The 14547-nt window shown below is 32.1% G+C and overlaps 1 protein-coding gene across 1 annotated transcript; it reads right to left on the bottom strand.

Moving 5' to 3' along the window:
• Positions 1-8169: 8169 nt before the first annotated feature.
• On the bottom strand, positions 8170-9129 carry LOC308642043 (olfactory receptor 56B2-like; the record flags this gene model as incomplete). The annotated part of the gene is made up of 1 exon (XM_081280647.1): positions 8170-9129. One exon carries the CDS (start codon positions 9127-9129, stop codon positions 8170-8172), a length of 960 nt encoding a protein of 319 aa, XP_081136773.1.
• Between the last annotated feature and the right edge of the window lie 5418 nt (positions 9130-14547).

The following is a 14547-nucleotide window of genomic DNA, read 5'->3' as shown; positions in this document are numbered from 1 at the left end:
TAGGTGATCAAGAACAACTTCTAAAAGGAAAAGACAAATATTCTTATACCAGAAAGATTGCTGGTATTCTGCCAGATCAGAGTTTTCTTCAGTTGTTATTTCTCATTTCCTATTCATATCACACTTACATTCTTTTTCTTTGTGATTTTGCAGTTCTTTCTTTGATGCTGTGACCTCACCTTCTTCCCCACCACATCAGGAATCCCTATTGTAGGAAAACTCAGCTCTTTTGGAGAAGATAGCAGACCACACTTCAGTTCACCATAACATCATGTAACTAGGAAATTGGAAGGATTGTAGGAAGGAATATATAGGCTGATGGAATCTGTATCTGTTGTTATTTAAATATAATGGTATCATGATTATCTATTTATAGTTTTGAATCACTCATAAAAGCATAACTATAATATTTGATCATATTGCATGTTATTTATGTTTGCCACATTTGAGAAGGTATGGTGTACATAGCAGATGCTAAATATCATTTGAGAATTAATGAGCTGATTAATGAATCAATAAATGTGATATAATAATAGACTTTAGAAATTTTTATATTGGTGTGTATATGTTGTTTCTTTGAAAATATAAAATATTCACTATAAATATAAATATAAAATATTCTCCTAGATCATCAGAAAAAGTACATTGCTCAGCAAAATTCCCATCATAGAAAAAGAAAAAAGGAAAGAAAATCCAAGAAAGCAAAAAAATTAGGAAACTTTCAAAACAAAGGTCCTGGTTTGGGCAATAAAAGTCAATTCCTGTTTTCTCTGATATAAGGTGACTGATTCATAGTGGGGTAGGGAGAGGGAGCATAGGAGGAGTAGAGGAACTCTAGATAGACAGAGGGGTGGGAGGGGCAGGAAGGGGGCATGGGATTAGCAATAATGGTGGAATGTGATGGACATTATTATACAAAGTACATATATGAAGACATGAATTGGTGTGAACACACTTTATATACAAACAGACATATAAAAATTGTGTTCTATATGTGTAGTAAGAATTGTGATGCATCCCATTGTCATGTATTTAAAAATATAAGCAATTTTTAAAAGCTGAAAAATGTTCCATTGAATATATACACCACATTTTCTTTTTCTATTCATCTATTGAAGGACACCTAGGTTGGTTCCATAGTTTAGCTATTGTGAATTGAGCTGCAATAAACATTGAGGTGCTTCAAAAAAACAAATAAAATAAAGTAAAATCAATTCATTAAGACCTACTACAAATCACTTTATTTCAGATACAATTTATATAATGTATATGCAAAAATGTATATGTGTGCGATAAAAAAAGCAAAAGAAAACTCATAAGCCAAAATATACCTAAAAAAGATCTTTTGGAAATCACAAATCATGCAAACATAAAAACCTACTAAAAAAGTTAGGAGGAAACATCAAAGTCAGTCAATTGTAGAAACCAAAGACAGGAAACACTATCTCGATATCACTTTTAGAATCAGTAGATAACATGCTTGACACAGTGTAATTCAAACTGATAGTACCAAATTGTTTCATCCTATGTGTTTATCAGTTTGATAATTTCCCACAAGTAAAATAATAGGAAAAATTGTAATTGACTTCCTCACTGTATTTAGTCCACAGTACAAAATTGAAATATGGGGAATCTACTTAATCAGAACATTTTATCTGATGCTTTGTTTCCTATTCAACAGCACTGTTAAGAACTATGGTCAAAATTGCAAGTTTAACAAAAAACAAGTAATTTACATTATGGACAAAGAATAAGATAAATTTGCATAATAAGAAAGTATTTCCTTATGTATCCAACATTTTGTATCCAAAAATTTGTCATCAAATTTTTCTGTCTGGTTTGTTAATTTTTATTACTGTTTGTGTTCAATAATACATTTTTCAAATTTCCTTGAAAATTTTTCATTAAAAATTAAATTAAACCTTTCATATATGTATATGCATAGATGTACGTTAAAATGTATGTAACTTATAATTGGTTACTATAAAAACGAGGTATACTTTAAAATGCATTCTTACTAGTTTCTATATGTATTATGTATCAAAAGGGTACAAACATGGATGCAGAAAGCATTCATGTAAAGTTCAGTGCATGAACAAGCACTGAGTACACTCATGTGAAGAAGAAATGGACTCACTTCTCTCATGTTCCTGAATATCTCTTTCTGTTTCCCTTCTCCTCAAAGGCAATCAAGTAAGAGCTAACACTGTAGATCAACTTTGCCTTTCTATTCAATTGTTTATTACAATTTTAAAAGTCTACAAAATAAATAAAATTTATACATTATTCCTTAAGTTCAAAATTGTCACAAATTACTTTAAAATGTAAGATCATTACTTGTTACTTCCTCTCAGTTTATTTGAATGATCAAATCTTAGTTCATATTTGTTTTGTAACAGAAACTAAGTAAAAAAAATAAGGGAAATATGGATATCTGTGAATAGAGAATACGAAATACATCTTTGAGATGATTTGTGCTGTATTCTGAGGAATTTATTTCCTAAATGTGAGACATAATTATCCCATTTATGATTCACACAATTCCTTTATAAATATGATTTTAACTTTTAATACATGAGAACACCTAGTTCTTATCTTCAATGTATTCTCATGTTTTTGAGGAAAGATCCAAGTCAATACCATGAAATGTGGCAATAACTACAATTAAATTAGACTTTTTCAGCACAAATTTAAGGTGTTTTAAATACTGTTTGATTTCACTTTTCTGTAAGGAAAATAGACTCATATTATGCTGTGATTAAGTAGGTTCATTGAAGTAATAACAATAAACACAATTATCACCATAGAAAATACAACTTTCAAAGCATCTGTAATCTGTCTTCACTCCTGAACTCATAGAAAATAAGTTTGTGTCCACACTTGAACATCCTCAATCTTTACAACCTATGATCAAGTCTCTTGGTAGTGGGTTCATCTAAGTCAGTTTTGCCATCAAAAGTGGCTGAAAGAGAGTCATAATTGTTCTCTAGAGAGACTTGCTATGAGGTAAGTAAATTACATTCTTTTTTTTTTTTTTTGAGTGCAGGTAAGAAATGAGAGTGTTCTGAAATTTACCAAACTCCTCTCCAGCTATTTCTACTCATCATGGTGTAATTTAATCTGTTTTCTATCAATCCTGGAGATTTTTCTTTGTTCATTGAAAGAATAAATATTCACAATCATCATGAAAAGTCACCTTTAATTGCAACATGAGAATTTGGGAAGTAAATATTTCCCAAGACAAAGCCACCTTTTACAACATTAATGTCTTAAACCTGGTGATGTCGATCAAATCTGCATTTCTGAGAATATTATAACCAATTAGTGTATATTCAAACAGAGTTCACACAAACAAAATATCTCTGCTATTAAAAACAACAACTAAAAGTTTTCTGACACTACTTTGTCTGCCTTTTCATGCCCTGTATTACCTAATTTCCGCATGTAGAAAGAGTAAGCAGGATACAATCTGGTCCAAGCATTGTGGGTTTGGTATTTTAAAAAATCAGAATTCTGCAACATATATACATGTATAGCCCTAAATATCTAATTCCCTTGATAGCTGTAGGTTTTAACTAAGCCTTTAAACAAAACCCCAAAGGCATATTTAACAGCTTTAGGACAAAGATGCTGATGAAGAATCAAGATAATTCATATGGAAACAGGAAAACAGAGGTTGCTTTTCATCTTTACCGCCTGCATGATACGATACCACATTAATACATGAATAATTTATTATGCCTATGTCAGTACTTGTGCTTGAAGGTGGTCATGTGTAGATGGAGGGGAATGATAATCAACACAAGATAATTTGAATAAAAATTCATAATTTTCCTATTATTACAGATTTGTTTCTGCTTAAGGCCTGTTGGAGACAAGAGGAAAACATTACTTGTATAAAACATTTTAATCACTCACACATATGCATTTATATGTTTCTTATTCATTTATGGTTTCATGAATTTACAGTAGTTAGTACTCACCAAAGCAGAATGTAACTATAAAAAAGAAATATTACATAGCAGGGACTCTGGTTTTCAAAAAATTTATTTTCAAGTGAGGTTGATGATGTATATTATGACATGAGAGAAACTCAGAAAAGTACAGGTACACTTTTTTAATGAAACCTGACAAAGGTGCCTAAAACATACTTGGAGAAAATACACATTTAAAAAAAATACACATTGTTTTAAAATGTTGCTGAGAAAATTTGTTATCCACATATAGAGGAATGAAACTAGACCTTTATCTTTCATCCTGCACAAAAATCAATTCAAAGTGGATCAAAGACCTAGGAATTATACCACAAACTATGGAACTCCTAGAAGAAAATGTAGGGTCAAAAAAACAATATATAGGCATAGACAATAACTTTCTCAATAGGAGCCCTAAAGCTCAGGAAATAGTCAAAAGTTGATTAATTGGATAGGGTAAAACAAACCATGTTTGTATAAATATGTCAAAATGTACTTTACTATAATGTATAATTAAAATAAAAGCATGTAAACAAAATTAAAGACTTCTTCACAGCAAAAGAGAACTTTAGGAATATGAAGAAAGAATTACAGAGTGGAAGAAAACATTTGTGAGCCACTCTTCTGACAGAGGATTAATATTAAGAATAGATGAAGAAGGAAACAAACAAAAACATAAAAAGCAAATAAACCAATTAATAAATGGTTAAATTAAATAAACAGACACTTTTAAAAAGAAATATGAAAGGTTAATAAATATATGAAAAATATTTAACTCATTAGCAATTAATAAAATGCAAATCAAAGCTACACTGAGATTTAATCTCACACTAGTCAGAATGGCAGTCTTCAATAATACTACTAATAATAAATATTGAGAGGAAGGGGATAAAAATGAACACTTTTACATGTTGGTGGGGTGGTGATTAGTACAACCATTATGAAAATCAGTGTAGAGGTTCCTCAAAAGACTAGGCATGAAACTACCATATAACCCATATATACCAGTCCTCAGTATTTATCCAAATGAAAGTCATCATACTATAGTGGCACATTCATAGCCATGTTTATAACAACACAAACTATAGAACTAGCCAAATTTCCATCAAAAGATGAATCAATAAAGAAGATGGTATATATACACAGTAGAGTTTTATTCAGCCATAAAGAAAAATGAAATTATGTCATTTCCAGGAAAATGGATGAAACTAGAGATCATTGTGTTAAATGAAACAAGCCAAACTCAGAAGGTGAAGATTTGTATGTTTTCCCTCTTATGTGGAAGGTAGAGAGGAAAAACGAAAAGAAATGTTGGGGGTTGGAGATCTCATAAAAATCAAAGGGAGATAAGTAAAGGAAAAGGACCATGCGTGAAAGGTAGGAAAGGAATGGGGGAAGTGCTAAGTAGTGATATTGGCCAAAATATCTTTTAATATTGTGTGTATATACATAACAACAAATCCCATTATTATGTACAACTCTAATACAACAATTAAAAATGTGGAAAGAAACTATACATGTAGTATATATAAAACAAGTGTATGTGTAGCATGTACCAGTACTTTGTCAGTTTTGTTCATTTGGTTCATTAATTTTTTAATTATTTTGAATTATTACTGCACTAATGTTTGATTTGTTTTTGTAATATGCAGCAAGCCCTTAACTCCTTAATTGAATAGAACTTTTGAAAGATAAAGTTTTATTCTGTATATCAAGATTTACAAGATGATGTGATGTGATACATAACAAAGAGCAAAATAGTGATTATAGTTAAACTGATATCTTACCTCACAGTTATATTTTGATGGAATAATTGTTTTGTATAGATAATTATATTGAACTTTGTTTATCCATTCAGGAAGTTAAATATACTTATAGTGTCTTTCCACTTTTTGAGTAATAGCGCTACTATAAATATTCATGTATAAGTTTTTGTTCTGATATATGATCTCAGTGATGATGGATTTATACACCAGAGTTAAATGTTGGAACCTATCATCATTACAATTACTGTGTGATGGTCTAAATTTTTCACAGCTATGGTACAATTTTACATCTCAACAACAATATATCAACATTTGCTGATTTCTTTGTAGTTTTAGTTATAGCCATTTTAGTAGGTGTAATGATATGTTATTGTGGTTTTAAATAGAATTTGCCTAATGAATAAAAATATCAAGCATATTTTCAGTTATTTGTTAGTGATTTGCATAACTTCTCAGAGAAATGCATATTCAAGTCCTTTGTCGCTCAAATAAAGATATGACACATAATAAGACAAATGATAAACTGCTGAATTAATTCCTACCATATTCTTCAAAAGACTAGGAATGGAACCACAATGTAATTCAGTTATCCTATTCCTTGGTATTTATCCAAAAGAACTCAATTTAGCACACTGCACTAATATGAGAACATCAATATTTATAGCTGCACAATACACAAAGCCAAGGTATGAAACCAGCTCTCAGTACCCTTCAGTAGATGAATAGATAAAGAAAATATGGTATGTATGTATGCGCAATGGAGTTTTACACAGTCATAAAGAATAATGAAATTATGGCATTTGCAGGCAAATAATGGAACACCATGCTAAGTGAAATAAGCCAGGATCAGAAAGTCAAGGGTCAAATGTTTTCTTTAATATGCAGAAGCTATAGTAAAATAAGGGGAAAAGGATGTGTGTGGTGGGGGGAATCTCATGAAAATAAAAGGAAGATCTGTAGAGTAGAGGTTCTAGGGATTGAGGAGGAAGAGAACAGCAATGATAAAAGGAAATGAAATTGACCAAATTATGCTAAGCATGTAAGTAAATACACAATATGGAATTCTATTTTTGTTTATGTTTATAAATCATCAATTTAAAAACAAATAAATAAAAGGATGAAGAAAGGATGAGAGTAGATGAAAGAGGATGTGAAAATGAAGGAGAGAAAGGAAAGAGAAAATACTGGGAACTGAAATGGAGCAAATTACATTCTATGCATGTGTGATTATGTCAAAATTAACACCATTATAATGTGCAACTATAATGCAATAATAAGACATTTTTTAAAAGACCAGAAACGGAATCACCATATGACACTGCAATATTGCTCTTTAGTAATCATCCCAAAGAAATAAAGTCTGCATACTATAGTGACATATAATGCAAACACATTTTTAGATGTATATAGACACAATACATATTTTATTTATCTTTATGCCATTCCGAGGATTGAACCTAGTGTCTCACTCATGCAAGGCAAGTGTTCCATAACTGAGACACAACTCCAGTGTCTATATATGTTTTATATCAGTACAATTCAGAATAGCCAATTTATTTAACCAATCTATGTGTCTGTCAATAGATGAATGCATAAAGAAAATGTGATAATACAACACACACACACACACACACACACACACACACACACACATATATATGCACACAATGGAGTTTTATTAAGCCTTAAATAAGAATAAAATTATGACTTTTGCAGGAAAATGAATGAAAATTGAGAGTATTATATTAAGTGAAATAAGCCAGACTCAAATGGTCAAGCATTGTATATTTTCTCATAAGTGCAAGGTTAGAAAAAGTGAGTGAAAAAATGGGGTTCTCATAAAATTATAAGGAAGGCATAGATCTGAGAAAGGGAATTCAGTGGCAGAAGAGGAGAGGAAAAGAGGAAGGACTGGGGAGTGAAAGTGACTAATTTTGTTATATGTGTGTACAAATATGTCACAATGAATCTCATTATTACATGTAATAATAATGCATCAATAAATATTAATTAAAATAGCTCCTATTTTATCAATAATTACATCAAAATAAAAGTACTATACACTCAGTTTAATAGTAGATATTGATAAATATTTGCTCTAACCATATTTACTCAACATTATTTGAACATTCTAGTCATGGAAAATACATAATATAATAAATTGTAAATTCTTCACATCTTTCCCTTGGATTTCTTGAAACGAATAGCATCATATGTTACTCTTGTCATGAGATTTTTGTGGGTAATACAGAGATTTCATATATTAGCTCCACATGTATTGTTCAGAAGCTTTTGTTGCTGCCATAGCTTTCCTATGAAAATTGAAAAGATGCTACTGTATGTCTATTATTAACTCTTCATATTTGCAGTCACTGAACACTGTAGTGGGGTAACTATGTGGAGAAAATAAAAAGCATGTATTCTCCATGTTAGTTGCTCTTCATATTCAGCCTGAGCAACTTGCATAAGCCCTGCCTGAGCTCCTTGTTCTTGAGGGCATACACCATGGGATTGAGAGCAGGGGGGATAACATTGTGTAGCACATTGAGTAGAACTGGGATGAGGGGAAGTTTCATTCCTCCACTATGAGTGATGGAAATAACAACAATGACAGTGTAGAAAAAAAGAATTAAGATGAGGTGGGAAGTGCAGGTATTTGGGGCCTTGGATGCAGCTTCTTTGGAGTTGAGCTTCAGTACAGACTGAAGAATCAAAACATATGATACAATAATCAAACACAGATCACTTCCCATAATCAGCCAAGCCAGAAATATCTGATTGATGCTGTTGATTTTCCTGTCATCACAGGAGAGGCTAGTGACTCCAAGATTAGTACAAAAACAGTGCTCAATTTGATTATGAAGACAGTAATTTTTCTGAGCAGCTAAGATGGGCACTGAAATTGGACTTAGACAGTTTCTAACTGCCATGAACAAGGTTGCTTTGGTCACAAAAGAGTCAGTCACAATTGATGGATATCTCAGAGGTTGGCAAATGGCCACATACCTATCTATAGCCATGCAGACAAAGATGCCTGACTCCATGGCCACAAAACAATGGATGGCATACATCTGAGCAAAGCACTCAGAGAGGCTGATGGCCTTAGCACTGAACCATAAGATGGCCAAAATCTTGGGCATGATGGTGGTAGCCAGGCCCATGTCCACCACAGCCAGGATGCCCAGGAAATGGTACATGGGCTGATGCAGACTTGCCTCTTGGTAGATGGTGGTCAGGATCAGGATGTTGGCCCCAAGGGCTAAGAGGTAGAGCAGAGCCAGGGGTAGGGAGAGCCAGTGCTGCCAGCTGTGGATGCCTGGGAATCCCATCAGTATGAACTCAGAGACCTGGAACTGAGAGCTGTTGGAATCTCTGAGATCCTGGAACATCCTTAGTAATAGAAAAAAAAAAAGCTGAATGTTACACCTCTTAACTGTCAGTGTGAGAGTGTTGGAAATTGTCTAACCCAGGATCATAATGTAAAGGAGAATTTAGTCTCTTTCATGTTCTCATCCTTTCACTCACTTTTTTTATTTCTTTCTTATTAAAAAAGAAACTCTAATAGGAGACACAACCGATTCATTTATTCTATAAACCATTTTAAAATTCCATAAATCAGGTGATATATTTTCCATGTTTTTAACTAAACTGACTATTAGAGAAAATCAGGACTGTTAAAGATCATTCATGTTGTAGGTCATAATAGCAGCAGAAGATGAAAGTGATCTGATATCACAGTCTGTGAGGTTTGGCTTTGGTAATGAATTGTTTGCTTTAGAGATCTAAAGTGCAGACACAATAAAGGTTTTTTTTTAATGTATGAAACTTCTGTTGATGGAGGTTATATAATAATTTTTTAAAGGTATGTATTTGAGATATTATGAACTTGTATGTGTGTGTTGAGATATATATTTAAACAAACATATTTTTAAGTCATAATTAATCATGGTGGAATTAAGCTAGACATATAGATGTGGTTTTAATAGTAAATATTTAGGTGGTATTGGAGATTGAACCCAGGGCATCACATAGACTGGGCAATCAGTGCAACAATGGGCTGCATCCCAGCTTCTAATAATTAAATTTTTTATTCATAGATCACATGCATGCACAAATGTATGCACAGGCTTGAATACATAAAGTTCTCTGCATAATTGCACAGTGAAAACACTTGTTTAAACAAGAAACAGACCAGCTTCTCTTATACCCTAATGAAAATTGCTTTCTCCTTTCCTTGTCCCCAAAGGTAAGCAAAATCCTAAGAGCTAAATGTTAGATAAACTTAATCTTTTATACAAGAATTTTAATACAGATTTTTAAACCCAAACAAAATAATAAAATAGTATAATATACCTGTCTCTTATCTTCAACATTGTCACTAATTGCTGAAAAATTGCAATCTTTACTTGTTCATTTCTGTCTTAATCAGATTTTTTCTCCTGTGGTCAAAAACAAAACAAAACAAAACAAAACAACAACAACAAAAAATAAAAAAAAACAATGAGAACAACTTTAGAGGAGTAAAAGTTTATTTGGGGGCTCACAGTCTTGGAGGTCTCAATCCATAGATGGTGGCCTCGATTACTCTAGGCTAGGGGAGGCAGAACGTCATGAAAGAAGTGTGTGCTAGAGGAAAGCAGATGAGAACAAAGCACCAGGAAGCAGAGAGTGAGGTCCACTCAACAGGAGCAAAATATTTACTTCATAGCCATGTCCCCAGAGATGCACCTCCTCCAGCTATACCCTACCTGCCAACATTTACCACCCAGTTAATCCCTATTAGGGAATTAATGTACTGATTCAGTTAAGGCTCTCATAACAGAATCATTACACCTCTAAACTTTCTTGTATTGTCTCACTCATGCGCTTTTGGGGGACACCTCAAATCCAAACCATAACACTCGCTCTCAATAAAATTGACTTAAGAGTCAACTCTTAACTATTAGGTGTTGATGTAACAAAAACAAGTAGAAAAAATGGGGAAAACATAGATGCCCTTAGTTGATAATAGGATATATATAGCTGAGGTGACATTTGTTGTATTCTCAAGAGTTTATATTCCCAAACTCTCTCTAAATATCCTATCTATGTCTCTCATCACACCTTCACAGTTATAATTTTAATTGGTAATATTGGTTTTATTGTAACAAAAGTCTATGTCTCATGTTCATTGTATTTTTAAATCTCTGGGTTAAAATTCTAACTGATACCAAATAATATATAGAACTAAGAACAAATTAAACCAGACATTTTACAATGCATCTAAAATGCTTTTAATACCATATGTCTTTACATTTCTGCAGGGAAAATGGGCACACATTATTCTGTGTAAGGTCAACTGAAGTAATAACTCTGAACAAGAGCATCACTGCTTACAAAATATTATTTTGAAAGCATCCAGTGTTTATTCTCACTTCAAAACCCATAAATGGTAAGTTTATTTCCTCAGATGATCATACTCAATTTTTTCAACCCAAGTTCTTCTGTCCACGTGACTGTGGGCTCATTCCAGTCACTTCTGCTAAGATGAGTGAAACATAGTCATGTCTAAGTCTATGTTGAAAAGAGCAGTTTAATTAGATTCTTCTCTGGAGGAACAAGGAAGGACAGGTAAAAACAATAGGGTACAGGCCGTGATTAACAACACTTCTCTAGCTCTTTCTTCGTCTCATGGGTGATTCTGTTACAGAGTGCATGAGAATTACAAACTATCACACATATTGAGCTGAATAGAAATGGGAGAAAAGTCCTTTAATGAGTATGGCAGGCTACCACATCAAAGAACTCCCAGCAACTGAATGTTGGAGATATAGAGTTCATAAAGGCAAAAATCACAAGAACAATTAGCACATATAGGTCAGAAAAACTCTGATGAGACAGATATTTTGATTACATGAGAAAATTGTTTGATGACATATTTCAGAGTCATCTTTGTTAAACATAAGGGCCATAGTTAGAGATGCAGGAAGGTCCTACTGTACTGTCCACAGAGATCCAGATGTCAGAAGGCTGAAAAGAAACCTGTTAAGTAACCATAACATGGAGTCAGGTCAGAACAAAATGGCATTAATTTGGTTCTTTTCCATTTCAATTTATACCTGATTTCTACCATTTCCAATACTGTCAATTTGTCTAGGGAAAACAAATATTCATACTCATTATGAAAAGTAGCACTGTATAGAAATCTAATAATTGTAAAAAGTAAACATTTTCAAAGACAAAAGCAATCTTCTCAATGTTGTCTGTTTTAAACTAGGTGGGTGGAATCGAAACTGTATTTCTGAGGTCATAGTTACGAATTAGGTTATATTCAAAGCAGCTCTCGCCAATGTACCTACTAATATCAACAAAAAATACTTTGTAAGTAGTACCCCCTTTGCATGTCCTTTAACACCTCACTTTTGAATGACAAAACAGGGAAATGGAAACAATCTTATGTAGCTATTCTGGGTCTTATTCAAAAAATATCAGAATTCTACCATATATATATATGCCTTGTACTCACTGTCTAAATCCTTTGATATCTGTAGAATTAAACTGAACCTTTAAAAGAAGGTTTATTTTATATATCCTGAAGGATATATCAGAGTTGGTGTGGAAACAACATTAATTTTAGGGAAGTGAAATAAAGATTTCAGGAGCTTTCTATGGCCTATGTGATAATACATAAAAAAGTGAAATAATTTCATTTGTGTGTACCTATGTGCATGTTTGCACATGAGCATATGAATACTAAAGGGAGTGAGAATGATCATGTTATTTTTAATAAAAATCATGATTTCAATAGTATTTTCTAGACATTTCTTTGTATTTAAGGCCTTGTGAGATACAGATAGAAAGTATTTAAGTACAAAATGATTCAATCATTCACAGATGACGATTCATATGTTCCTTTATTCATTTCCTTTTGCTTTTAATGTTGTTACTGAGTTACTTATGCTCTTTCCAAAACATGTGCTAAATATCACATGGAACGCTGTCATCAAAATTTACTTCAAATTTTTCTTATATAGTATAGTTTGTTTCATTGTGTCACGTATTGTACATGGTTATAACATGGTTATATTCACTCCCTATTACCTCCATTTTGTCTTCTTGTTTCTCTACCCTGATTCTCTTCCTTTACACTAATAGTGCTACATTCACATTCATGATATACTTCCCCCCATTTATTTTAGTTTTATCATATGAGAGAAAATATGTAATATATGTCTTTCTGATTTATTTTGCTCAACATGATGATCTCTTTTGCAGGAGCAAATGGCATAATTTCATTCTTCTATGAGGCGGTCAATAGATTAATGGATAAAGAACACAATAATACAGAACAGAGTATCATTCAAATGTAATGAGTTATGAAATTCTTTCATCTGCAGGAAAATGAATGGAACTGGAAGATATCATATTAAGCAAAATATACCAGATACAGAAAGGCAGATATTGTGTTTTTGCTCACATATGGAAACAACAAAAAATGGGATCCTGAAAGTAGAGAAGGAGATAATTTTAATAGGATTCAGGGTGTAGAAGAGGATAGAACTGCACTAAGCTCCATATATTCATGTATGGGAATGCCACAGTAAATACCATTTATTTTTACAATAAATATGTGTTACTTAAAAAGAACAAGGGCAGAAATTAAAACAACAAAACCAGAGGTAAAGCATAAGAATATATAAGATTAGTGGAAAGAAAAGCTTACATGTAAAAATATTATTAATTTAGATACATCTCTGAGAAATAAGGAAAATTCAGAGCGTAAGTCACATTTGAGCTCCCTCCCAAGTAAAATCACCCTGCAAAAAAATAAACTACATGAGTTCAATATAGAGTGCCAATCAAATTACAAACAATAGCTCCTAACAAAATTGACAATAAAAAGTAACACAAGAAATGCAAATGCAAATACAAATAGAGCAAATTTACTAAAGAAGTTAATATTCCATCCAAACCAATACAGCTCACTGTTTTTCTTCTAATAAGTAAATATGCTGTTAAAAAAACAACAGAGCCATATTGTTTCTCTATTTTGATGAGTACACTTCAAGATAGATTATTCTTGGATTATGCAAAGTATCACCATAACTTGGTAAAATAGGAAAAGATGGTTCAATTCATTTGCAAAGTATTTAACACTAATTTCAAAAGCAATTTCATTACAGACAGTATAAACAAAATATGCACATAGTTTCTTCATGATTTTATAAAAATATAATTGAAATATTAGTTATCAATAGTGATATTTTGAAATAAGATTATGATCACATCATGTTCACCACAATGATAATGCATGACTTACCAGGCAAAGTTCACTTTTAAATATTTTTACTATATTAAAATTAAACTAAGAAACTTATAATTATTTTATATGCACATAAAGCATCGAAAAAATGATTTTATAGAGTTCTATGCTGATTTATAAGAAAAACACTCAGTTCAACCAAGTCTTGTTAGCTTAAGAAAGTATATGTACAAAACCCAGTATGCATGACACTCAACTGAGATTATTTAAAATCATTCCCATCTGCTTCAAAAGCAAGGCAAAGATATCCAATGTCATCATATAACTCTGGTGCTTGTGATATGTCTTCAGCAAGGAAAATATGAAATGATTAGTGTTTCTGAAGTTAAAAAAATGAATTGATCAGTGTTTTTGAAGTAGTGTTTCAAGGCAGAAGAAATAAATAAATAATAGTGTTTTTTGTTTTTCTTTTTCTTTTTCTGATAGAGTTTCTGAGAGGCTCTGTTAGATGAGAACAGAGAACTATCTATGCAATTTAACATGAAAGGCACAGGTTAAATTGACA

The sequence above is a fragment of the Spermophilus citellus genome, assembly GCF_964194105.1.
Source record: "Spermophilus citellus genome assembly, chromosome: 2".
Classification (NCBI taxonomy): domain Eukaryota; kingdom Metazoa; phylum Chordata; class Mammalia; order Rodentia; family Sciuridae; genus Spermophilus; species Spermophilus citellus.
Note: the sequence above shows the minus strand (reverse complement) of the source record. Positions and strands in the feature narration are given on the sequence as shown.